This window comes from Cygnus olor, chromosome 9, assembly GCF_009769625.2.
Source record: "Cygnus olor isolate bCygOlo1 chromosome 9, bCygOlo1.pri.v2, whole genome shotgun sequence".
NCBI lineage: Eukaryota > Metazoa > Chordata > Aves > Anseriformes > Anatidae > Cygnus > Cygnus olor.
This window is the reverse complement of record NC_049177.1, coordinates 19,024,366-19,051,641: the sequence shown is the minus strand read 5'-3', so window position 1 is coordinate 19,051,641 and position 27,276 is coordinate 19,024,366. Positions and strand designations below refer to the sequence as shown.

Here is a 27,276-nt window from a genome sequence, read left to right as displayed (position 1 = left end):
ACCAGATGCCTAATTTTGCTGTCTTCTTATTGTTCACTTTCTGCTTCGCTTTTGTCACCTCTGCTTGCTTCTCACCTGTGGGCGATAGCGGACAGTTGCCTAACAGGCAGATTGATGCAGTGTTCATACCCCATATTCCTTTTGAAAGTCACTTGCTATATTCCTTGCCTTCAGCACACTCCTCCCCAACCCCAAGGCAGTTGCCATATTTATTGCAGTGGAAATTCAGAAGTGGATTTTTTGTTTTGCTGGAGCCCTCTCTCTGTGCCACTGTATTCAGCTGGTTGGCTGCTTTGTTTTGTTTTGTTTTGATGTTGGTAGTACCAGTGCGTGACAGAGACAGACGTTCTTCTTTACTCCTAGTTGTAACTTATTATGTTTAGATGAGTATTAAGTACTGAAACTTCTGTTATTCTTTTTAAGCCTGTCCTGAAAAGAAAGCTGTCATTTAGTTGTGTTATTGCCGGACTCGATGCAACATGTGTATGCAAGGAATGTTACTCTAACCGTTCCAGATGTATTAGAGGTTGGATTGCCGTTATCCAACAGGAGTCTTGCAGCCACAGCCAGATTAATTATGGCAATTACTGATGAACAGACACGCTGAATAGAGCCTGAAAGAGTCCTATGGAGTTGTGTTTTTTGTAGGGAAACACTGATGGAGACAGGGAAGAACGCACAGTCTGCCACAATTGGGACTTCATAGGCAATAGGGTGAACAAACTTCGTTCTTTGTGTTTGGGATATGGAGACTTGGAAGGAGTAGAGTTACCATTTTACTCTCTTCTCTGACACCCTTCACAGTGAGTGTTGCCGTTGTCCTCGCGGATTTGAAGCGAGCGGCTGTGCAGTAGATGTTGTGCCCAAGTCTGTAACTGTTTGCTGAGTCAGTAGAGCCACCACACCAACTGTGCTTTTATAAATTCCTTATCGTCTGAGCTGCCTCAGGAGCTAAAATTTCTAAGCCATGGATTTCAGAGAGTTTGGTAATGGGATGCAGGTCATTAGTTCAAATCCTGATCAGGTTTAGTGATGTTTGAAAGCTGTTGGTGTCTGGTGCCATGAGCGTGCACCAAGTCTTACAGAGTGTCTTCAGTACCAGAGGCTGGAGCCTTTCTCCAGCGTGAACTTTCACACATGTCTAAGCTAAATGTCAGTTACAGGGATTTACATGCCACAGCTACGTAAAACATCGTTCCTCTAGCACTGGTTGTGTTTTCAGTAGGGTTAAATTCACCAGCACAAAGCCTGGCTTATAGCAATTGAGTGTGCTTTGAGTGCCAAGCAGGGGCCTAATCCTTTACGCAGCACTCTGCAAAGGTGTTTTTTTTACCCGTGTCCCTCTTCTCCTGTGGCCTTTTAGGCTTTTGTACATCCTGTCGTCTTTTTTCCAAGTTTCACGAGGGAATAGCCTGCCAGCGTTCTCCAGGAGAAAGGGCTGTTTTGTCAGTAACCACAGCCAGCTTACGCAGGTTCTACTTTTAGCTCAGCTGCTGAAGGTGTCACATTGTTGTCATAGGCAGCTTATCAGCAAAGGGTCGGCGGTCCTGTGGGTTCCCTCCAGAGAAAGAGTAGTCTCCAAGAAAACAAAATTGGAAACAAAGTTCTAGAAACTGTGGATTTGGCATTAGAATATATTTTTATTTAGGCTGGCTGTGTATGGGAATCTCTTATAGAGGACAAATCCTTGACTTTTTCACAGGAGGAGATAATACAAAAGGATTTGGAATACAGGCTATAAAACCAGACAGCCAAGATTTAATGGGCCTTGAAGTAGATGAATCTGTGAATGAATATGTGGAATTTAAAAATCAATGTATTGCATTTTAAATATAATTGCATTTTATGAATACTTTGAAAACTAGATATTGAATTTTCTTTTTCTTCAACTTTTTTTTTTTTTTTTTTTCCCTTGGCTGATTGTAGATATTTGCCTTGGCTGCAAAGATTTCCAAATTCAATGATTTTTTTTTATATTTTAAATGAAATCTCAGATAGTGTTTATGCAGTTCTGAAGCGAGATGGCTAACCAGCTTACTATTTCCAGTGCAGAGAGCCCATCATTGTGGTATCTAGATGCTGAATGAGTGACTTCATGGTATATGTTAGGTTTGAACGGCAGATGGTCTAAACCCCTGCCTCAGATCACAGATTTAAATCCTGGAGTGCTCAATTCAACTTCCTGCGCTTTTGAGGCAGGCAAAGCAAGGGCAGGAGAGTTCGTTATACATTCATCTTTCAGGTAAATCTGAAAGGCCAAAGCTTGTTTATTTCGCTTCACGATAAAAGAAGCAGACAGGTATTTTCTAAAGTCTTGGGCTAAAACTTCATTCATGGATGAGGGCTGCAGGTTAGCCAGATGTTTGGATTCCTTTAAGTCTCACGGAAATACTCAGTACTAGCCTTTGAAAGGGGCTGGGGAGCGGATTTAGAGTGGCAAATTCAAGCCTGACTTTGGGGCAGTGGTGGGAGGGGAGAGACTTGTTGGGCTCCAGCTGCGCTGTGCTAGGTATTAAATGAGTAAGAACTACTTAGCACTACTAGCCCTTCAGCTTCCTTTTCTGGAAGAGAATAAGGTGTACGTACCCGGTGCTGGCTAGGAAAGTACAGGGGATCAGCCCTCTGGGGCTTGTAGCAGCCCGCAGGCCTGGAGGCAGGTAGCTGTCAAAGCAGTTGTTGCTGTAAAGGTTTTCAGTCAATACACGATTGTATGTATAAGCCTAACGTGACTTTCAGGAACGATTGGTGACTTGCTTCCAGAGATACTGATTTTTATTTATTTATTTATTTATTTTCCTCCCAGGTGCCTATGGATGAATTTAGTTCAGGTTTTTTTTTGAGGAATTTAACATGAGATGTTCTGTACCATCCAATAGCACAAACACGCTCACAATAGAAGGAAGGTCACAGTGCTTCTGAAAGGCTCAATCTTTGTTACGCGCCACCTATTCAAAACAATGTCAGCTGGAGAGGGCTTGAAAAATTGATCCAACACCAGTGAACCAGGTGACTGGAAGTCCTCCTGGTACTTTGAATGACGTAGGAGAGAGCTGGCAGCAGTGATACAATGGAGTGAGTCCCTGATACCAACCAGAGTCAACACCCAGCTTTTGGGAGAGCCAAAGGTGATGGGACTCCCGCCAGGCTCTGTAACTGAAGTGCTAGTGTTTGCAAGCACCACCAGGAGTATGTCTTTACGTTTCCTTTGTAGTGCTTTCATCTCCAAGCACTCTAATTGCATGGCTAGAGAGAATCCCTTACAGACGCTGACCAGTGTTCAAAAAACACTTGCCAACTTTCTTGTTAGCCCCTCCTAAGAGCTATAAATTCACTTGAGATGTTTCCCTCAGACAAGATTGTGATCAACAGTGGAAGTTTTGTCTGAATCCTTGGACTACCAGCTCTGCCACACTTCTGGTTCAGAATGTTCTTGCAATCAAATGCCCCCACCCCACCAAAAAACAAAACCAAAAATGTATCATTATTTCTATGCCTTACAAATTTCTATGCCTACAAATCCCTGTGGATTGGGCAATCAAGTGGATTTTTTTTGGACAGACTTCTAGGCCTCCAGTTTGGACACTCACCAATCTGTAATTGTAAACTGTTTCAGTGGGTTTCTGTGTGTGATACGGTGTGGAAGGTTCTTAGAGGGCTGGTAATGTAAATGCTATTATGTGGTATGAAAGCCACATTTTCAGCGCTCGCTTGATAACAGGAAGGGTTTGCAATTCTCTGCTTTTTCTGCTTGCTGAGTCCTTGCTGTCCTGTGCAGTTCTTTCTGTGCTGTAACTGTTTGTGTCATTCCTTTTAGGATTCAGAAGGAGGTCTCTATGTGTGCATGAACACGTTTCTGGGATTTGGAAGGGAACACATTGAAAGGCATTACCGGAAAACAGGACAGTGTGTATATTTGCACCTGAAGCGACATGTGAGAGAGGTGAGACTTGTGCTTCCCAACTAACTAGCCTGGCAGTCCTTGGGTCTCTTGCTTTTTTAGATAACACATTTTAGGCGTAGGCCAAACCCTGACAGAAGTAAAGCTGTTCATATTTGGGGCTGAATATCAAATTCAGGAGCTTGGATCCCCAACTATCCGATTGATTCTGTTCTAAGGTGAATGACGAGCCCCAGAGGGTCAGATCTTAAAGGCAGCTTGTTACCCAAAGATGCATGTAGTTGCCTGGCTTTTGCTGATCTTTCACTACACGCTTCTACATATTGCATATGTATTGTGTGGGTATTACATACATATTGTGGGTAACTAAATGCTTTTTAGAAATGTGCCTTTGAAATGTCAAATGCCCGGTTTAAGCTCAGATTTGTCTGGAAGCTTCTGAGAATTTTTTACGAGTTTTTAGCTTAGGGTGACACAACGTCTTTTCATCCAAAGATCTCTATGCAATTAAATCATGAGCCTTAATCCTGAGCTGGCCTATGATCTAAAGCTTAGCTTAAATTAATGCTGGTTCCTAGCTCTTGCACGCTGTTCACTCCTACACCCACACACATATGGATGTGCACTTACAAACTTCCTGTTTGCTCTTTTTCCATATCGCTGTGTATCAACAGTAATTTATAACCAGTGCTCCATAACATCTGTTTCTGTGTGGTTTGTCTTTGAAGGGCCATTGATGACTTCTGACATGAGCTATATGGAAGGCACTGGCTTTGCTTATAGCTTTTTGTCTCTTCCGGCCAGTTAGAGGGCCTAAAATAGCTGCTTTGAGTGGGACAAAATATTTCAGTTTTCTCATTCTACAGTAATGTTTCCCCTGGGTGATGAAGGCCCTGAGTTACGTAAAATGCTCTGACTGCTTATTTTATTTCCTGTAGAAAACTGTTCATGTTTTATCAGAATTATAGAGGCGGATTGCATGTCTCCCATGCGGGGATTGTTAATGATGTTTGCTGTATTTTAGAACTGTCCTTCCTTGTGAGGCTGATCACTACATTTTTCCCTCATACTGTTAACTGTGAATTTATGGACAACCTAGTCTAGTTTTAACAACAGTTCTGAGTTTATTTTGTGCTCTTGAAACATGCTGTTTATGACTAGAGAAAACTAAGCAGAAGATCTATCAGCTTGCTTGTATATAACTTTCTTCCAGTTGACCTGGGAATTTTCAATATTAAGGTACACTAGATTTAAAATGAGGCCTCAGATTCCTTCCCTGGATAAGGATTTGGCTGAAGAACTTCAAAAGGCAGAAATAGCTAGCCTGATTGTTATTTGGTGTTGCATACACCTTCAGTAGTTCAGAGGTTCCTGTTTTTCTCCTTGTTACTCATGGAGTAGCAGAGGGCCCTGACATCTGTATTTGAAGGTGGTGATACTCTGGATCATGCAGTAAGAAACAGTGTTTGTCCATACTGTACAGGTGAAGACTTTGTAACCTGAAACAAGGCTCATAAATAGGATTCCTCGTATATTAGCTGTGGATTTTGTTTACCATGGCTGTTTGATTCGTATGTACTATGCACGTTTTCCTTTGAGCAATGTGAAACATCAGGCCTTCACCGGAACAGTTTTATGAAGTGTCTGGCACATGCTGCGTTGTGGTTTTGTTTTTTAAGCCAAGCTTTAATAGCGTGTGATACAGTAAAGCCAAAGGCACTGGTTATACTATCCTAAGATTCTTTCAGGGAGATCGCTATTCTTGCCTGTGGTTCCCTTGGCATTGTCCTTGCAGAATGTACTGCAGTGCTGCAGAAATCCTTGTTTGCTTCCAAAAGTGTTTGGAATAAGTATCAGTCATGTATCTCCTCATAATTCAATTAGAGGACAAGGGCCAGATCTTTTGCCTATTGGCTTAAGTAGAGGTCGAATATCTGCCAGTGGCAGAGCAGCAACAGAGGCATCTGATGAATCATCAGAAAAAAATTCATTAAATCACCAAGGTTGATTTCTTTTTTTTCCTTTTCTTTATTTCTTCCAGAATTCAACTTTTCAGAATTTTGAAACTAGCAGCTCTTCCATAGCGTATAACTGTTGCGTCGGTCTGCCTGGGTAATGTTCAGCACAGGGCAGAGCTTTAGCTTGGTGCTATAGCAATATCTCAGCCCTGCTGAAAACACTGGGCAGAGAAGCATGAAATTTCTTACAGTGATGGGTTTCTGGATATTATTCAGGGACAGTCCTGTTATAAAATAAAAAATAAAAATAAAAATCTAGCAGTGGTGCAGTCAAAGGAAATGCAGAATAGGCCAGTTGACGCTCGGTATGAGAAACGCTGCAAATGGAATTTAATGCCACTGCTGGTGCATTGCCTAGGCTCCCATTTGCTGGGATCACATCTGTTAGAAGACAAAGTTGTTTTGTGAACGGGGAACTTTTTCAGTAGTTTCTGACAGGTGGAGAAGTGAAGTCGAGTACTGCCAGCTTCTGAGTTTTGCAGGAGTACTGAGCCAGTACAATTCCAGTTTAGATGTGATCAACAGCTTGGGAAAATCAAGCTGAAGCGCTAAATGTTAGACTGGCAGTAATAGAAATGCAGCATGTGAATTCTTCCTCTCTGAAATCTCTAGTCTTAATGATTTTCACAACGTCCCACTTTGAGACATCTGAATTCAAATGGAGCTCTCCAGTATTGGAAACATTTTTCAGTTCTGAAGCTGTGATCCTGGGAATATATGTAATAGATTCTTAATATATTTATAGTCAGGTTACTCTGTATCTTGCTGCTGCTTTTGTAAAATAGATTCTTGGCTACTTCCTTTCTACTTGTTAAATGCCAGTTGTATAAAGAAAAAAACTGCTCTGCTTGTTATTTTTACTTCATTGAGGAATTTCTTTTTTAAATTTATCTTTTTTTTTTTTTTTTTAAAATGCTGGAGTTGCATTGCTGACTCCCTTTCCCTAAGGTTTGTGTATATGAATAATATGTTTTGTTCTGAAGTGCAGACAATGACTGTTGGTAGTAAGAATGGAAAAATTATCTATGATGTACAGGATCTAGCCGATGACTCAAGCCTTTGCTTTGGTCAAAGCTTTATTTACATGGCGAAGGGAACCACCCAAAATATGCGACCCTTTCACCTACCAAGGCATGGGAGGCAAACATGAGCTTTCCCTAGGCTGACAGGTTCTTGGCTGCTTTTTGTCCACCTGTTGCATCCCAGTATTATTTAAAATAAATAAATAAACAAAAAGTAACCTAACAACCTCACCAATTACGCTAATGTCATACACTACATAATACGGCAGGCTGGCATTATAGTTGCAGAGGTTTATTTGATTTCAGTTGATTTCATTTAATGGTGCCTGGTAAAAAAAATGGCTTAAGAAGCATGTGCATTAATTTGTTTCCTTAGCCACTAGCATTTTCCCCAGTAGTCTGAGGATTTTTGAACTGGGAAAGTAGTGCTTGAAAGTGGATGTCATCAGGAAATTACTATTCTTTGCTGTGGAGTTTAATTAAAAAAAAAATAAATAAAAATCCCTCCTAAATAGTTGCTTGAGCATTGTCAGGTTTCCTCCATACTATCTAATACTAAGAGAACATGGTGGTGACTTGGATTGACTTAGATGTAAGCAGTCTTAGTTCCTGATGGAAAGGACATTTATTATTTTTTTTTAATAGAAGAAAATCAGCTGAGCTAATAATTCACATCAAAGTGAAGTGAATACTGGAATTACTGGAATTAGTTATGGTCATACTGGAATTAGTTATGAAAGACTGAGTCTTCTATGCAGATAATATCTTTTTCTTTTCCACTCTAATTCAGCTTTAGTCATTCAGAAATACCGGAGGGAATCTAGTGTTGAGAGGTCTGGGTGATGCTAGATGTCCCTGTCTTGTCGATAGGACAGCAGTCACCCATGAGGATGGTGAGACACGCTCTGCTTAACTGCTGACAGAGCAAAGGAAGGATTCAGATGGTGCTTTCTCACTCCGTGAGGGTGGTAAGCAGTGCTGAGCTGGCCCATTGTCAGATGTGAATGGAAAAAGTTCCATTCTTGCTGAACAAGAGCTATGGTTTGATAGAAGAACTGTGAACAAATACATGCATGACAGAAATTACGATGGTATGTGGTTGTTGCTGATTTACTGTTGTTTCACTTGATACATTTTTAATTGTGTCTTTCTCTTTCCAGAAGGTACCAGGGGCATCTGGTGGAGCTTTACCAAAAAGGAGGAATGCTAAGCTATTTTTAGGTATTGTGAACAGCTGTTTTCTCACAATCCTTTCCTGACCATATCTGCATGTGTAGTTGGGTTCTGTCACCATTGTGTCTGGTTTTGAGGCTCCTAATGGGTTTTCTTTTTCTGTTTTGTCTCTAGTTTTTAAAGGTGGTCCAGACAAGTAATGCTTAGCAATTTTGGTGCATATTTGGCAATAGGTGTGCATATACATAAAAGAAACATTTTAATCTAAAGTAGCCCCTTTATTGACAAACAGCATAGGGTTTTATAGGCATTTTTGACCAATTCTGTCCCTTCTCTCTCTTTGTGATATACACACAACGCTCCCTTCTTAAAATGTTTATATATACTTAATGCTTAGATACAACAAGGCTTCAGCGTGGCATTTTTCTGCTCAACAACTGTTCATGGGAAGGGTTGTTTACGTTTCAAAAAACAGGTAAATGCTTTTAAGTGATCGTTGTGGTCTCTCCTGTAGTAAATGCTGCAGTACGTACATCATGAGCATCTTTTAACAGTTCTTATTCTATCGTGCCCACAATTACTTTCCCTTGTTTCATGGAAAGCAGTTTTCTTACCACACCCCTTTTGAAAGAAACATGTAATCTTTCACATCCTTTGATTCAGATTACCCAGAAAACCTGAGGGCACCATAAATATGGATGAGGGAAATTTGATGCAATGCTTATATTCTCTCTCCTCCCACTACTTGTGGTACTTTTCTGTTTCATCTATTATTTATTCTCTCCGTATTAATAGGAAATAGTGATTTTTTTTCTCCTGGTAATGAAGAGGTTAAGAGTTTTCATTACAATTTCTAGCTCTTCATGCTACTGTTTCCACTTAGCCATGTTTTCTATTTGAATTTCTTTGATCTGTGGAATGTGTCCCTAAGAGGCCTTTGCAGATTATGATCGATTAAATTGTTGTTGTTAATGTCTGAAGTAAGTTTTGCAAGGAGGGCTTAGAAAGCAAAAAAAGTCTAATATAAGTCATAAACAAATGAAATTTCTTTTGTAGGAAAAGACTGTTAGGCTGCAGATGACATTTACAGTCATTTTACATCAAAACTAATGCTTACCACTGGATGATTATAAAATGATTGGTTCAGAACCAAAGCTGGCTGCAATGCAGCAATGGTTGTACAGAATCAGAAATGTACACGTAAACAAGAGGTGCAAAAATGTGGTCTAACTTTATTCTAGCTGATGTACTGCATAACTCTTTGAGGCTCCTGTCACTGTGGAATGCCGGCACACAGTGTACATGGCATAATGATGTGCCATGTTGGAGGAGTCCTTAAATTCCATCCATGTGCATGAGCATTTTGTTCCCACTGAATAGATCTGGTGCAGCAGTTCCAGCTGCCTTGGTCCTGGTGAACTTCTGAAGGCAAAGCAGGTTCACTGGCGGGATTTAGCCCACTGAACTATGCCCTTTTTTTTTTCAGTGCTTCTGGAATCTAATGCAGTTGTGAAAATGTATCTCGTGTTGTCTGTTGTTCTGCTGCAGTCCTCTTTGCAGTCCCTGCTGCCTGGGAGTAAAGTCATATCAACTCTCTGCTCTGATCCTTGAGGAAGTACTTCCATGCATCCAAATGCTTTCTATCCACTTCTTTGGCTTATCAGTTTTTTTTATTTGCTTTTTTTTTACCATACCTAAAAATACAGAAATGATTCCTGTCCATGTTCATAGGACATTTCATTTCTGAGGAAGTGAAAGCACAGAGAGGTCAGCTAGTTTGATCACTTTGCATATGACAGCAGCAGAGATGGTTAGCAAAATTTGGCATCTTTTCTCTTTAACCCCTCATCTTGCTCACTGGTTTGGAGCTCCCAGTCTTCTTGCCTTAAAAGAATGTTTTGGTTTTCTCTTTCTTATTGTGACCTAGGACACCTGTGATAGTGGTCTGCACCAAAGAGGCTATAATCAGCCCATATATATATGTACCCTGACATTTCAGCTTTATCCTGTGAGGCAAGGATAGAGAATGCTCAGTGGTAACTCTATCACTGTGTTTCTAGGTGTATCTGTCTGAGTAATTCCCCAAAGGCCCAGAGAATTAAGCTATGTGTGCAAAGCCAATCCAGTTTTGGCATTTGTTGCATTGCTTCTAATAAGCCTCTTTGACGTAAGTCTATTAAGGATATTAAACCCTTTTCAATCTCCTTAGTATTAGGAAAACATATTTTGGATGCTCATTGATTACTTTCTAGCACTGCTGCTATCCAGCAAATGCAACAGAAACAGACTGGTTGGGTCAATCCACTGGAAGCTTTATCTTCCCTTGGACATTGAAAGATCCATAAGATCCATAGCAAACTGTGTGCACTGTTTTTTTTTTTTTTTTTTTTTTTTTTTTTTTTTTTTTTATTTCCCTTATGGAGGAGGCTGGAGGGTGTAAGTTGTGAGAGTTCTGGGTTGTGATCGGGAAGCATAACAATGTGGTGCATAAAAATGTGTGAACTGCCTTCAATCCGGCTTGTTTAGGTATTGCTAGGCAGCGTGGATATGGTAACTTCAGCTCAGGTGCTGCCAGCTGTCTGGGGATTTGGGGTGATATGTGAAGCAGACTGTCTACATCATGGTGCGTGGACTAGTGTCCTCATTGCATTACTATCCAGGCTAGCAAGTTTGAAGACGCTTTGACCTCCTGCTTAAATTGGCCATGATATGGTCAATGTGACACCAGTTTTGAGGAAAAAAGAAACAAAAATGGCATGATGGGACCAGGAAAAATATCATTGCTAAGCTTAATTTTCACATTAGTCAATCTGGAACAAAAAAAAAGGATCAGAATTAATAGAAAATTATATAAATATAATAGGAAAAAAAGCACTGTTTTTTTTCCGAAGTGAAATAATGTGTATGGGTCTGCCAGAAAAGTTGAGGGGAGTCAGACACTACATGCATAAGAGCAGTTTGATTAACAGAACGTACTGTGATCTTCCATGCGAGATCTTGGTCAAAAGGCTGACTGGAATAAGAGGGAAGATCCTCGTATTGAAGGGATTGGAGACTCAGTTTACACAGGAGAAAGTTATCAGCAGAGTCCTTAATAATTTTCTAATTATGAAGAATAAACGTGACTGTAAATGATCTGGAAATGAACTGAAAAATGAGGAAATAGTATGCTGCTTGATTTAAAATTAGGCAGTAGATCAAATCTAAAAGTGATTTTTAATGTGTTACCGAGTAACTAAACAATAGAAGAAGTAGATGTTGAAAAATGCAGACGAGAAGTGCTTTAACCGCATGTGTGCAGCGAGGTGCCCTAAATTAGCTCCTGCTCTTCAGAAAGGTAGGGCTGGGAGATGGCACGGATGGTTCAGTGAAAATGTCAGCACGGTTATCAAGTGGAAAATTAGGAGTGATAGTTTATATTTTGTTCACTATTATATCTTGGTTTATGAATCAGATGTTGAACTTAGTGATATGGTTTATTGGAGGACTTGTTAGTGTTAGGTCAGAGGTTGGACTAGGTGATCTTGGAGGTCTCTTCCAACCTGGACGATTCTGTGATTCTGTTCTGAACAGAGAAACCAGATCTGCATGCAGTACCTTCCCCTCTCTCCTCCTGCCCCAAGCCAACCCCTGTCCAAAAACCAACCAAACAACAACCCAGCCAGTTACACCTCCTAGTTTCTAGATGTCTACTCTAAGGAGGGTCTCTCTGCATTTCTGCCTTGTTCTGGTGCATTCTTCGTGGGTGTCTGTTGGCCTGTGCCAGACACCAAACTGTCGTCTAAAGAGAGCTGCCAGAGTGGCTGTCATAAAATTTGTCCATAGACAGATGTCCTCTTCCAGATCAGTTACCATAACAGTATCTGCCAGTGCAGCAATTTGTGAGAGCTCTGTTTTGAGCAAAGTCAGGGCTGACTTAGACCATCAATTAAAACAGTTTTCAAATACTCAAATGAACAGCTCTGTCAGCAATCTGTGAGGATGGTAATTGCTGATGAGAGGAGCCTCACTGGGGAGGAGTATCCATGGCACGCAGCTGGTCTCCGAGAAGGCATTGGAAAGGAAGAGAAAACTTTCACTTAGGGAGTCAGGGAGAACGTGTGAACTACCTGGCACCTGCCCATGAATGACAGTGGTAATACTAAAAGCTGGGGTTTCCAAGTGTACAGACTCTTTGTAAGAGTGGCCACACTGGGTTTGAACACAGCTCCTCTTAGCTCTCTAATTTCTCATAGCAGCCATAGCAGGACCCTGTTTTCAGTAAGGATGCTTCTGTTTTATAAGCTTCTGAAGGGGACTTTAACCACTAGAAGTTTATGTTTATGTAAGTAAACACATATAGATATATACAAAGTCATGAATGGGAAAAAAAAAAGTGTCTTAGGAAGATTTTAGTATGTCCTGACAATATTTTTAAATTTTATCCCAGTAAAATTGTACCAGCTTCCGAGCAGTAACAGGGAAACTGATCAGACCATGAGTAAACCTGTTGCCTTCTGGTTTGAGCATAGAATGGTGAGCAAATACCTTACACTAATCAAGCCTTAGTCTGCTGTTTTAGGTGGAACTGTGGAAATTAGGCTAGCTTAAAAAAGGCTAATGGTGTTAGCAAAGTAGTCCAGAATTTTAATTTTGGTGGATGAGCTTTGCTTGTTTAACTCGTGACTGTACCAGAAATCCCATGGATGAGGTCTATATCTTGCAACAAGAATGAGATATTAATGCTTTGGAGATGTAGCAAGCAATGTGAATGTGATTTTTACATATAGCAAATGATGGAAATGATTCTAGCAGAAAGTTTTGCTTTTCCTTTTCATATAAAGGAGAATGCTATGGCTGTAAGATATTTCTTTTGTTTCTTCATTTTTAATTAGTTTGTCTGATGAGGTTGGTGTTTCAGTTGTGCCTGAAGACGAACTGAATAGCTTGTAGTTTGCAAAGTGTTTCTACAATTCATTATTATTTAGAGGCTTCAGGAAGAAATTACTTGATTTAAAGACTTAATCCTCCATTTCCAAGTTGACACAAATTTGTCCATTACTTTCAGTAAGAGCAGGGTCAAACCCAGATTCCTGTCTTTCTAGGCTTTCAAAATTAATTGCAGTCTCATTAGTCAACATCTTCATTCAATTTTCACATTTTGTATTCCCTTTCATACACACACAGACACATCCATACGCACAGGATATCCTGTTTAGAGGTCCTGCGTGGAATCTCCTTATGCCCCTATTATTAGTGCCATCAGTTGGTAACTTGTCTAAATCTGATCTGGGCAAGTCCCCTCCTTCCCCTCGGGTGGGTTGGTTTACAGTACCCCGTCTTCCACCTCCAGCTGCTGTTTTCAGTCAGCCCAGCAGCAATGCATTTCTCACTGTCACTGAAATGACGCCTGGGAGCTGGAGTAAATTTACTCTACTGACTCTTTGCCTAAAATAACATCAGTGGAGCCTCTGTTTTAACGTGTCTGTTATTTTGCTGTTGTCCTGGCCCCCCAGCACAACACTTGTGACCTATGGGCACTCTGCTTTAGTGACCACAGTGTTTAACCGGGGCTCTGACTGGGCTCTGTAAAGCTGTTCGTCTGCTGGAATGGGAATGTTGTCATGTGGACATTCACCACCAAGCTGTCAGCTCCTTAGAAAGTGTACTGTTTGGTTGTGTTGTGGCAGTCGTAGAACTGGAGTAAACCTTTTGTTGCCCAGAGATTCTTCTATGCACAGCGTATCTTGGAAGATCATCCTTGTCTAAGAAACAGCCTTGTATGAAGCGTAGTACTTTAAAGTTCATCCTACTTAGTGCCTTTATTGTTACACTACCTTATAGACAAATATGCTCAAATCTGCAAGTAGAATTCCCCCACTCCTCTTTCCCACAGTTACTCTTGTTCCTTTGTCAAATTCTGCACTGGTTTTAAAGTCCACATTAGAAGTGTCCTGCAGGCTATGCATGATGCCCAGTGGCTATGGGGTCAGCCTCACTTAGTGTGAGCTCCACTGCCTCCTAATGTACTGCTCATCTGCTTTTATTATAGCTAAGCTCATGCTTTCTAAGCTACATTGGCCTTTGCATAGACACAGAAAATATAATGCAGGTGGAACTTCTTACCAAACTTAGCAGCTGTGGCTCCCTGCATACAAGCCAAGATTTGAAAGCGTAAGTAGTTATTTGGGGATTTTCAACTTGACATCATTAAGGGGCCTGCCTGACAGCGAACATAAGGGATTAGTTTATGAGGTTGTCTGCTGTATCAAGAGCTTTGAGTGTGTGACCTTGGAAGTCCTTTCCACCCTTATGTGCTGGACATGAACACTGAGAAACCGGCTTCAGAGTGACAATTGCCAAAAATCATTAGCGGCCCTTGTCATCCTTATTCAGAAGTAGTAGATAAGTGGAATGGAAGTGTACCAGCTTTATGTGGTCACTATTAAAAGTGGAATTGCAAGTTAAATCTTCATTATTTTTTCTTCTGAAATTGTTATGATGCTGTGTGTATCTTTCCATAAAATAAGAAGAGCAACGTCTGCTGTGTCAGACGTTCAGAATGCCACGCTGACAGGACGTCGTGTTTTGCTTTTCTAGTAATGTGAATGGTATGAAGCCTAAAAAGGTAAAAAGGAACTTTTTCTCTTCCCGATGCAAGCAAAAGGCTGATGCTCCTAAGTATGTGATGTCCTTAGATGGCAGGGGATGATTGCTAATAGGATACTCAGTCTTTCATCTCTGGATCCCTAGTTCAGCTGCAGGTCAGGTCAGTAGCAGACGTTGCTGCTGCCTGCCGGTCTGGCTGGTGAGGTGAGCTGAAGTGTCTGCCTGAATTCTGAACCCAGGCAGCCACATCACTGCTGTTTCTGTATAGCGGATTGTAAATACTACAAATTTTTAATGTTGCTATCTTAAAGAAATGGAAATGCCAGCAGGCCTTACACATGTCTTGAGATAACCATTAACGGCTGATGTGAGCTGTCCTCAGGTTCCCTCTGGTGGCAGAGGGAAGTGTGAGTGCCTGCAGGCCTTGGAAGAGGGGTTTGCTGCCTTTAAACCTGCCTGAGCATCCACCAGATTTTTATCTTTGAGGAACCTGCACAGGTTGAAATCTTCGTAGATTTAGGAGGTGGTCAGCACTTTTGTTTTTGCCATGCTGGCCACAATCAAGTTTCATATACGGGCATTATATGAAATTTATTGGTGATGTGTTGCCATATGGATCATCAGCTTGGAGATGCTCAGTTTCTTTGCTTTGTAAGGAAGAGCTTAGAGTTGCAGACTGCATCTGTTGAGATTTTTCTCCTTCATCAAAACACAAGCTTGTAGTACAAACTGTGAAAGGGGCCCAGAGTTAAGTGAGGTTGGTGGTTATCTGTATTATGCTGCAGTAAGAAATAAACTGCACTTGCTTTTAGCTGTTTGAGGCTAGGGATGAGATGTGGGAATACTTCCATCCATGGACATCCTGGGAGGAAAGGCCACAGGTGAAAGATGAATGACAGCCGCAGTGTGTTTCAGATGGGTCTGTGATCCCAAAAATATGGGGTGCTGAGACAGAGATGCGTTGTTTCTGCTGTGCACTTTAGGCATAGCTAGTGTGACAATGTCTCAAGATTCTAGGTGAAATGCACATCAGTATTACATGCTGATTTTGTCCAAACTGAGCAAAATTTTGTTAGCTGCCTCTCGGAATGAGGTGTCTGCAATAGCAGACTGCTTGGAGAGGGGCCAGATCAACTGTGGTTGTGACTGGGGATCAGATTAATTTGAAAATGTTGGTCCTCAGCACATCCTCTTGCAGGATGGTGAGGTTTCAGTTTAGATCAGGATTTCACAAATATTTTTAGCCAGAAGAAACTACTGACAGTGTAAGTTTCTAGGTTGATGACAGGCAGGCAATGCTTCATAGAGTACTGCTGTCACAGTTTAGGAACCTTGATCTTGGAACAATCTCGTAACATTCCCCATCTTTTTTTGCAGATCTAGAGACAAATGGTGATCTGAACGGTGATGACTTTGAATACGAAGATGAAGCAAAACTTGTTATATTTCCTGATCACTATGAAATCTCATTACCAAACATAGAAGAATTACCAGCACTGGTCAGTGAGTGTGTGCAAATGGTGATATGGTGATAGGAATTTTCTCCTGTTTCCATTTTTATCAAGATGGTGTGTGTTTTTTTTTTTTTTTTAACTTATGGTGCTTCTTTTTACTTAAAGATATCAACCAGCTATAATAGAGGCAGGCGTTTTTAAAATCTGTTTTGTCTTTGTTTCCTGGATTTCCTTTTACCTGCTGTATTCCTTCTCTTAGTGCGGTGACAGCTTGTCTCAGGGAAGTTCACGTATTATATGTTGCGCTTACTCTCCCGCTAAAATAATAACTGCAATCCAGAAAAATACTGGTGTATCTAAACATACAAATAGTCTTACTGATACGCAGTTGAATGTGTGGTTGGCAACTAGGCTGAATGTCAAGTTCTCACCAGTCACTGAACCATGTTAGGTTTTGAGTTTGATCTTCCTTTGCCTTCCAGGTGACGATAGCTTGTGATGCACTCCTCAGCGCAAAATCGCCCTACAGGAAGCAGGACCCTGACTCCTGGGAAGAAGAGCTACAGGCATCTAAACATGCCAAAACACTTGTACAGTTAGACAATGGTGTTAGAATTCCCCCTAGGTGAGAATAGCAAGGTTTATTCATTTTAGGCTAATACAGTCCAGAGTTAAAAATGAATAAATAAATAAAAATTAAAACCGGTAACTCAGCCAGCAATTCTCTTGCACAGCTCCCGGCTGGCTGTGTATGTTTGGTTTGTCCTACTGGGTCAAACTGGGAATCATTCTGGGAATCCAGAACTGCCTTCTGCCTTACTCATTTCTGTCATTTCGTGCTTGTTTCTCTTGCAGTGGTTGGAAGTGCTCAAAATGTGACCTGCGGGAGAATCTGTGGCTAAACCTGACAGATGGTTCGGTGTTGTGTGGGAAGTGGTTCTTTGATGGCAGTGGAGGGAATGGACATGCAGTGGAGCACTACAAGGAGACGGGGTATCCCCTGGCAGTGAAGTTGGGAACCATCACTCCTGATGGAGCAGGTCAGACACTTGGCCGGTTCTGAGATGGGGAGTCTTATGTGCATGAGACTAACAGTGTAAATCTATTACCAAGTGGGTTCGTGCCTCCAGTGCAAATATTTGTTAAACTGATATGGAAAGGGAAACCCTGTGAATTTATGAATCTTGATCAATTTGACGAGAATTACCCACTCCATTTGGAGAGAGCTCTTGCATTTTTAAAATCTGTTCTTCTCATCCTTTCTCATGCTTGATATAAATAATATTTTGGTTTTGTATAATAGTAGGTTCACAATACATTGGGAAGAATGGTGTTGTTTGGAACCAGCATAGTCCTGAGAAACAGTATTTTCAGTTCAGCTAAGTTTGCTGTGTAGTGTAGGGCAAATGGTTCAATTTTGTATAACATAGCAACAATAACAGAGTAATGATTTTCAAGTCAGAAAAGTCCATTCTTATAAACATGTATTTTGTATCTACTGGGAAGTGTTCTGTTTTCCTGTGATTTAGTAACATTTTGTTCAGTGTAAGGAACACTCATCTTCATGGCGCTGCTGTGATGCATGCTTGGTAGGGGGAAAAAGCTATAGGAGTATCCTTGTTTGCATATTCTCATTGTGTGACATTCTGCAGTGTTGCTGTGGAGAGGGTTATGGGGTGTGAGGAGTACAAGGAATAAAAGCATGAGAAGTGGAAAAAGTTGTAAGCGAAGAGATCCTTTGCTGCAGATGTAAGGAGGGGGGAAAAAAAAGGAATATCAGACAGCATGATTATGTTCGGTTTTTAGTGCTGGTGGCCATATGGATGAAAACCAGATTTTTAGAACAGCAACTCCCCATTTATTTATTTATTTACACACATCGGTTGAGAATTTTTCATCTCTAAGTCCTATTCAGTTTCAGGGAAAGGAGACTGTAGTCAGATTCTGCCAGCTGTGCCACAGAAACACTGAGCAAAATTAGTTCTCTTCTCTCCCAAATGGAATAATTTTTCCTTGGGTGAACCTGGTCTCAGAAGATTCCTGTCTGAATCTCTCAAATACTGAAGGTGATTAGGATTTTCCTGGATGTAGGTTACAACTGCATCTATGAAATAAACGATATTCTTTATTGTTTCAATGTTTTTGTTGTTGTTGTTGTGTTTTTTGGCATCTTTACCAGCAGTACTTCTTTCCTACAGCTGCTGTACTTCTGCCTCCCACTGATCAGCTGCTTCTTCTCTCATGTGGCCTTTGGGATAACAAAGGACAGGCTGTCATCTTTCCCTCTGAATAAGGGGCAGCAGCTGTTCTCCACAGACCTTTGTTCTTCTGGATGATGTTAACTTGGTGTCCCTATAGAAAAGACTTCCCTCCCCCAACCTTTCTTGTTTCCTTTTCAGTAATCATTCTCTCTGATCTATATTACAATGGTAATCATAACCTCTCTGTAGGGCTGGATGACAGATGAGCTTCAGGAAAGAGGCCCCATGGCTGATCGTGACGTAAAGTCTGTCTGGTTTCTGCTTCCCTGGGCTGGAGGTGAAGAGGTAATGGTAGAGGAGTAATAAGTGTTGGTCCCTCTGCTGACATAACTTAATCATTTTTCACACCAGTAAGAAGGAAAAAGAGGTGGTGCCAGTACTCCGCTTATATCTACCCTATTTATACACAGAGGGAGCAGAGGAGAGCAGCTCCCTGTCTTTTCTTGGGAAATCTGTCACATACATTGTGAGGGATTTCTGGGGCATTAGCCCCCTTTTGTAGTGTTCTGTCAACAAACACCTGGGATCGGGTCAGAAATTGAACCAAACTTCTGTATTCCACCCTAGGACCTTGGATGCACAGAAATCAAGTTTGCTTCTCTAGGCTGAGTACTTCTTGGTAGTCTGTGCTACCTGCTACCTCTCTTGACAAGGTCATTAGGTTTGATTTGAAGTATTTCTGAGGTAACGTGTTTGAAACTGCTCTGAGGAGTGGAATAGGTGTTCAGCAGTGGGAGGCCCTATCTGACAGGTTCTTGAATGAAGTGCTTTGTGGATCCCAGTCTCAATAATTGTCAGATACTTCTTTGGGGAATCCTGTGCACCTTGTTTCTTCATGGACCATTCCCCTTTATGCTTTAAGTAGGAAAGTGTGATGCCCACGCAGCCAGAACAGGCATAAATCTTGAGCTCGAGAAGCAAAAAAGTAAAGGTAGCATGGTCACTTTTTTTTTCTTACTGTAGTACAAATAACAACGATTATTCTCTGTTTAATAATGCTTTGTGGTGCCTATCTCATATTTTTCTTGTTTTCTTGCTTCTTTCTTGTATTCCTCTTACTTTCTTACTCTGACATCAGCCTTTGTGTGTCACACTTGCTGACTTGTATACAGACTCTTGCAGGAGAGCACTACAGACCTGTGTTTGGGGGCTCTCATCTTCTTTCTACAATTCGCTGCCCTCTGATTTTTTGAAATAAGTGAATTATTTTTGTCTCATGAATTTAAGTTGGCTGCACAGCAGAAAGTACTGAAATATAAGAGACGAGCTGAACCTGAGTGAAGATTAATGTTATGTGTTCCATTTCTGTTGCTCTGGGTTGGCAGTCCCAGAGGGCGTCTCTCTCTTCATTCACCAGAAATGAGGAAAAACAAAATCAAAGCTTCCATGTCGAAAGAAGTCACCCGAGATCAGTTGATGTGTAATCTTGCTTGGGTAAGGTGTTTGAGCTTTACAGGATATTTTGGCTGTCCTATGACCTCGCCAGGAGACTATGGGAATGTTGTGATCTCATGTGTGTGGATGAAGTGTCATGTCTTCTGGGCACGCTTGCTACCATGCAGTGGAATTCCAGCAGATGGGCAGCTACAGCCCCACGCGTGCCAGAGGGGTCACGAAGACCAATGTTAATAGAGGGTGTGATGGCCGATCAGCAGAAGGCAGCACGACCCAAACCCACCATTCCTCAGTTTGAGAGAGTTAATGTTTTTTGTAGGGCTGCAAAATTTATAAGTTGCGTTTAGATCTTAGAATGGTGGCTAGCCCTCAACCTGTCATTTCAGCTTGAGTTTCCTACTAGCAGTCCTCAAGGAGACTGCCTTCTTGTTAAATTCCTACACATGTGGTGGGCTGAGGCAAAGCCAAGGTCTGTAGTTGCCAGGAGAGAGCGGGATAACCACCCTTCAGAGGTGGTATTTGTGCTGTGAACAGCCTTTATCTGGATTCCTGCTCTCTCCTCCTAAGTTTATTTCTGTTTTCTTCTGGTTCAGATTTCTCTGTCAGCCTGGGTCTAGTCACATGGAGCAAGGTTACTGAGAGAAACTCTGCTGGGTGTGAAGGACACTTGGCTGAGAGGAGTGCAGGCAGACCGGCAGAGGGATTCTGGGGTTCAGTGTGAGTAGAGACCAGAGCAGGGAAATACTCATAACCTACAGAGGAATAGGGTAGAAAAGAGAGAAAGGAGATGGAAGGCCTGTTCAAGTCTTTCTAGTGGGTGTCTTATAACTCCTATCCTTATATGATGCCTGCAGCTTTATTTATTGCTCAAGTAGGTAAAAACTCAGCTTCATTAAAAGTCTTGCTTGGTAAATGCTAAAAATGAGTTTATCATCTCCATTTTGTCCCTCCGTTGGATTTGTTAAACTTGGTTTCATAATGAAAATATCACTAGACATATTGCTTCCTTCCTCAGTTTGAACTTTGCCCTTCCTAAATGTTTATGGGCCATAAGGACCGATTTTAGAGCTAGAGCTGAAATTTAAATCTCTCATACAATAAAGCCAGACACCCCAATAATGAAATCAGCCTTTCTCCCTAACCACAAGATTAATCTTCTAAGTCCAGTCCAACTTTTTCTAATAAAGACTTCCACAGTTTTGCCTGCATCTCCACAGGAAAAGGAAATCAGTGGATTCCTTGAACTGTACTAGAAACACCACTGGCAGTAGTCAGTGGGCTCCACATGCTCAGTTCTAATGCAATTGCCTGTATCTAGTAGCTCCACAAAAAATCAGAATCTCTTGCTGTCATGTTCAAAACATAGACTGTCTAGGAATCTGAGAATTTCATGTTCCCCGTTCCTTCTTTTCCCTACAGATTTCTTTACTTACTTTGGGGGGGGTGGCGTAATACTGTAATTTCTGTAAATATTCTTAGGTTTTAATACTGTGAGGGCATGTAATTTGCTCTAAGGAGAAGAGTTGAAGTGATTGTGTCGAAAACATTTAAAACATTTACTAAGCTATGTGGGTCTATATGCATACATCTGTCTGTTGGTCCTAACCGAACCCAGAGAATACGAATAAGGCATCTTGCATAGGCATGCCTGTACTGAGAATGCAATGTTAGTAAACAAAGAGAAGGAATAACATTTGATACAATAGGTCATCTGTTCACTTTGCTTTTCTAGATGTGTATTCCTTTGATGAAGAGGAGCCAGTTTTAGATCCGCACATAGCAAAGCATTTGGCACACTTTGGGATTGATATGCTGCAGATGCAAGTGGTAGGAAATGAATCCTCTTGGCTTCTTTTTCTCTTCTAGCTGGGGGCAGGAAGAAACAGAAAAAAGATGCTTGTAGCTTATATTTGTGTGATTGCTTCAGACTGTTATGATAATATTTAATTTTGTGAAGTTTAGTCAGCCAGTCCATGTTCTATTTTCTGAGGTCTGAGATGAGTGAATCGTTATCTTCAAATCTGAGAATGGCCTTTCCAAAAAGTTCCTTTGTAGTCAGCAGTTTATATGTGTCACTTCTCTTCTTCTGTACCATTTTCCTTTGAGATGAAAAAGGTCATTCAATTAGATAATAATATATTGAATATTTAATTACAATGAGTGGAGGAAAGCCTGTTAATTGTGTAAGTAGATAAAAATATTAAGCAAAAATAAATTAATGGACAAGTAAAATGTGAATGAAAGGGTCTTTATGTAAAGCTATAAATTTCAGTCTAGGTCTTGTTAATACAGACATTAAAAATGAATAAATATGTACTTTCACTCAAGTGTAGAAGACAGTATGGATTATCGTGTGGTATACCAGAAAGAGACTGGGGGAAACAGGGTCCTGTTCCTGTTGCTGGCAGTAGAAAAGTCCTTTTTATGAATTTGTATCTCGATGGATGTTGATTCCAGTTCTGTTTAAATTATCTAAGAAGTCTGAATGGAATGTGGTTTTAAAGACAGGTATTTCATTGTCCAAATGAAGAGAAAACTAAAAATAAGCTAGAAAGCAACAGAGAAGGGTTAAACCAGTTTCAAAAGACTTCATGTAACTAAGAAATGATATAATAACTAATAAACGATAGTATACTGATTTCCTTACCAATATTATGAATAAAAAATCTCTCTTATTCAATGGTCTTTCTGGGAAACCTGTTTTATTTAGCAACCTTCAAAACTTAGGTGTAGTCTCAGATGTTGCGAAGGATTGGATAAGCAAGCTGCTAGACTTTTGACCCCGATCTCTTCCCCAACATGCACAAGTTACCTTCATTTTCCCATTTCCATGGTTTGGCTCTTCTTATCAAGATTAGCTCACAAATCTGGTGTGATGATGACAGCAACAATATAATAGTGGTAGAAATTAAAAGGAAAAAAATTCTTGTTGCTTTCAGACAGAGAATGGACTAAGAGATAATGATATAAAACCAAGAGTCTCAGAATGGGAAGTGATTCAGGAATCTGGAGTGAAACTCAAGCCCATGTATGGCCCAGGATATACTGGTATGAAGAACCTGGGAAATAGCTGCTACCTCAATGCTGTCATGCAAACCATTTTCAGCATCCCAGAGTTCCAGAGAGCGTAAGTAGCTCCATGTTAGCTCTTGTTGCATTCCCCAATCTTTTTTTTTTTTTTTTCTTCTGTGCAAAATGGTATTTTAATGTCTTACCGGCAAGCAGGTCTTTCAGTCAGTTCAGTGGCCAGTTAGAGGATTTAGTGATTGTATTGTTCTATTCTGGATAAGGTTGGAACCCCAAACCTAATCTGCCTTTGAAATTGGAACTTGCTTTGGATTCAGTGTTTTTGTTTGGGTCTGCCTGTCATACATAATTAGCACAACAGAAGGATGTGAAATACTCCTGACCAACTAAAACAGACCACATCACTCCAAGGAGAGAAGCCTTTACATATATATATATAAATAAATAAATTATATATGGTTTGCAATAAATTCAGGGTGCATTTTCCATCCACAGCTATGGTAGCATGTGTTCTGGAAGTAAGGCTTTTAGATTTTGGAACACCTCCCAGGTTTACAAGTAGCAACTGCCTTCAGGAGAAGAAGAGGGAGAAAACTTGTGTTTGTTTACTTTGTTAGCCATATGGAGCAGAGTCTGTAGACTAATTGACAGCTTTTCTATCTCCATTTTTGAAAAACATAATAATGGACTTTACTAAGGGAAGTGGTTTTCCACAGCATTGTCCTTGGAATTGCCTGAAGCATACAGTATTAACAAAGCAGTGAAGAGCTTTGAAAGATGGACCAGGCAGAAATTAGGTGTGTTCTTTCACTGTGACCCTACCTATGTAGCCTGTTATTTCATCTGTTTTCAAGTGAAGCAATAGTCAGATAGCATGCTACAAAATGATGCACTTTTCAACAAACTGGTTACAACAATACATACTTTCATGTTTATTGTCAGGAGTTAGCGTTTGTTTCTCTGAGAAAACTCAACAGAACCATTATTTTACATGTTTAGGTCCTGACTTTTTAAAAAAAAAAAAAAAAAAAAAATCTTGGCATTTGTTCAGCAGTGTTGGTGAGGACTAGGAAGTATGTTGTTTCTCTGTGGTTTTGAGTAACACCATCCAGCAGCTACTTCACAATCAAGGAATAGAACTTAAATTCTTACTGAACAACAGTGCTGTATCCTTCTCTCTAGCTAGAAGCTTCTAAGCAAAACTTAAATGTCCATTTCATAATTTCTTTACTACTATTTCTTCCATGATAGAAACACTCACCAGGGACAAATAAAGTCATTGCTATGATGCAAAATTTGACTTCCTAGCACAGAGGAAGCTTGCAGATGTATCACTGCTGAGGACTGAGTATCTGTTTGTATATCTCTGAGTAAATCTAGCTGTGATATTTGAATGTTTTCGTTTTGTTCTTGCTGCTCAGGTATGTGGGAAACCTTCCAAGAATATACGACTACTCCCCTCTTGATCCAACACAAGATTTCAACACTCAGATGTAAGTGACGCTTTTCAATGATTTACTTTGTCAATTTAAATAGAATCTGAATAATTTAATGGCGGGGCAGAAGACCTTGTCTGCATGGGCTTGAAAATGAAACATGGCACAGGGTAGAATGTGAAGACTTGTCTGCTTAATTACAGATAATGTTGCCTCAGGGGTTCAAAGACACTATATTTCTTTTTTTCTTTGGAAAAAATTTGTCTATTCTTTACCTGTTTTCTCACATTTTTCTTTTTTTCCACCCCCCATTTTCTTCCCTACAGGGCTAAACTGGGACATGGCCTCCTTTCAGGCCAGTACTCTAAGCCACCCATGAAATCTGACCTTATTGAACAGGTGATGAAAGAAGAACACAAGGTATTTGACCGAGCTTGTGCAGCCTGGTAACTAGGTAAAAATGATACCCTGAGAAAAGGGAACAGGTGCTGGGCATTGGAGAGCATGGGTGGATCCAGCATGGGATGCTTAGCAAGGTGGAATGAGCAGGATTCTTTTCCGGAATATATTAGTCAGGGACTATTTGTGCAAAGCATTAAAGCTACCATTGGTTCTGCTAATCAGAGCCTAGGTTTACCTTTTCTGAGGAACAAAAAAACGTTATTTAGAGAGTCCAGAGTATTTAGAAGAATACTTCTAAGTCCTCTCTAAATTGCAGAAAGAAGGATAAAGAACTAAAGAGTTGTTTCTGAGAAGTGTCTGACGATATTCCACCTGATTTTAGGAGAAGCTGTCTATGTAATGCAAGATTTAGCAGTGCTGGAGGCTTTCATTTATGTGAAAGAGGTGTCATGCAGAGCTATGTCCACTGAGGCCTGGTTCGAGTATTTTATGGTTACAGAAAACATGTGGAAGCACGCCTGTGCCAGTGGGGTCTCTCCTAGAAATTGAACAGTAAATGTGATTTTTGGATATAAATTGAAACTGTAACCACTGGACAGCCAAGCATCAAGGCGTATAGTGGCATCCATCTATATCTTTATCTGTGTCTGCTTTCTTCATTCAGCAATGAATACTTTCACAATAATCAGAAAGCCTCCTCATATTCTTTTTCTGACAGTCTTTTGATTTTTTTTTTAGCAGTAAGGATAATTTTTGACCAAGGCCTGACTGATGTATTTGTGTCAGCAAGGTTCATGGGCACTGCCTGATTCACCTTTTAATCTTTGTACCTGTTCTTATTTTTGTGAAGAAAAGCTGCCAGCAGCTTAGTGGTGAGCTGGAAAAGATTATTTTCTTTGTCTAGGTTAGTGTAATTTCCCTCAGCATTTCAGAGTGAGAATAATACCAGTTCAGGTTTTGTCTCTTTGAACTCTGATGCTTTTGGATTTGCCTGTTTTCCCTACAGCCATCCAATTAATAACTGCCTGGAGCAAAATGCTGGTTATTTGGTCAGTGTTATCTACCCAAGTGAATCTGTTGAAGTTTAGATTTGTTTTACTATTCGAATTATCTACTTTGAAACATCTTCTTTAGAGTGATGCTAGGAAAACTGTCTGGAATGTGTTTGTGTCCCTGCCAACTTCTCTTATTGTGATTCCGAGCAGCACATGGAGCCAAATCGCAGACTCCATAGATGGGAATATGTAGAAACAAATGGTGAGCTAGCAGCCAATAACAAAAATACTGCCTGTAGGAAAGAGCTTTCTTTATGGAGGAAAAGTTCTCTTACCAAGTCACATTTTCACAGACAATAGAAATCATGCGTGCTTCTGTCACAGAAGCATGATGATGTTTTCCATGGAAATAGATTTTTTCCTCTACCTTCCTCTATCAGTTATTGATATAGAAATTTCTCCTAAAATAAGAATGTCAGGGAGATACTGGACAAAGACCGAACATCTGGTACACAGTAGTTTGCAGGATTTGAAAGCCTCATGTCTCAAAGCAATTATTTTGTACAATAGGTAGTCATTGTTTTGGTGCAAACAATAACGTGGCTTATGTTTCCTTTAAATAAAGTTAAAATCTATCAATGCATCACTATAACTAAGAAATAGTAGAATAATTTCAACAGACTCCTCAGCTTAAATTCTGTACACTGATGACCTGCTTTGTTAAATGCATACAGGATATGAATGAAGAATTATGTGCTGGAAGATCAGGACTCTTAGAATAAATCTACATCTGCATGTTTAGGCCAGCGGTCACTCCTAGCAATGAGATGTCGAGAACTTTTTAATGACAAATACTATAAATTTGTGTCAGGTAGTTAGTAGTAGCCATGTGTTGTTATTTAAGAATATCTGTATTATTCATAAGTTCAGTTTAATAAAATTGTAGTTACATGCATCAGATGAGGTCCTTATCAAGCAAATCCTAGCAGTTACCAGGATTTGAATCAGCCTTTATTTATTCTTTTTATTGAATAATTTTTTTATCCCTTTTATTCTTTGTATTGAAGAATTACTTAGAAAAAAAAAAAATATAGCTGTTTTCTCTGTTCCCTCACTGCGGATGTACAAATGTAGGTTTTGTGGATTTGGGGGTGTTTCCCTGCCCTGCTAGCTTTCCCCCAAAATACCGGTATACATACAGATGATATTTCTCATCCAGATAGCTGTACTGAGATTTAAAATATACTAATATGATTGCAGAGGATTTTAGGCCCTCAATATTTTCAAGTGCTTCAGTTTTGTGTCTATAAAATCAATTATTCTTTTTTTTTTTTTTTTGCCTCCTACATGCAAAGAAGTTCTCTAGCTTTCTGGGTCTTTGGAATTCATCCAAAGTTTTTTGGAGTTGTTGCCTGTAAAAGCGTTCATGTGAGATCTGCATTGGTCCAGCACAGTCTATATTTAGCTAAACTGTTTTGCAACTGTTGATGGGGAAAGTATGCCAGGTATTCTATAAATATTCATGGTTCTGGGGAGCTGAAATCTTTTTGCCACAGGAGCTTTATCTGGGAATGGCAGCCACTTGGACCCACTTTGATATTAAGAAC

General features: G+C 40.3%; 1 protein-coding gene across 3 annotated transcripts in view; it reads left to right on the top strand.

The window, feature by feature from the left end:
- Nucleotides 1-27,276, top strand: part of USP13 (ubiquitin specific peptidase 13) — a 50,149-nt gene that overhangs the window by 6,393 nt on the left and 16,480 nt on the right. For all 3 annotated transcript variants that reach the window (XM_040566819.1, XM_040566821.1, XM_040566820.1), the window contains exons 2-10: nt 3,815-3,940; nt 8,099-8,159; nt 16,077-16,198; nt 16,636-16,778; nt 17,009-17,193; nt 21,542-21,636; nt 22,749-22,936; nt 24,258-24,329; nt 24,599-24,692. In XM_040566819.1, coding sequence (XP_040422753.1) covers nt 3,815-3,940; nt 8,099-8,159; nt 16,077-16,198; nt 16,636-16,778; nt 17,009-17,193; nt 21,542-21,636; nt 22,749-22,936; nt 24,258-24,329; nt 24,599-24,692 — 1,086 coding nt within the window. The remainder of the gene's footprint in view (nt 1-3,814; nt 3,941-8,098; nt 8,160-16,076; nt 16,199-16,635; nt 16,779-17,008; nt 17,194-21,541; nt 21,637-22,748; nt 22,937-24,257; nt 24,330-24,598; nt 24,693-27,276) is intronic.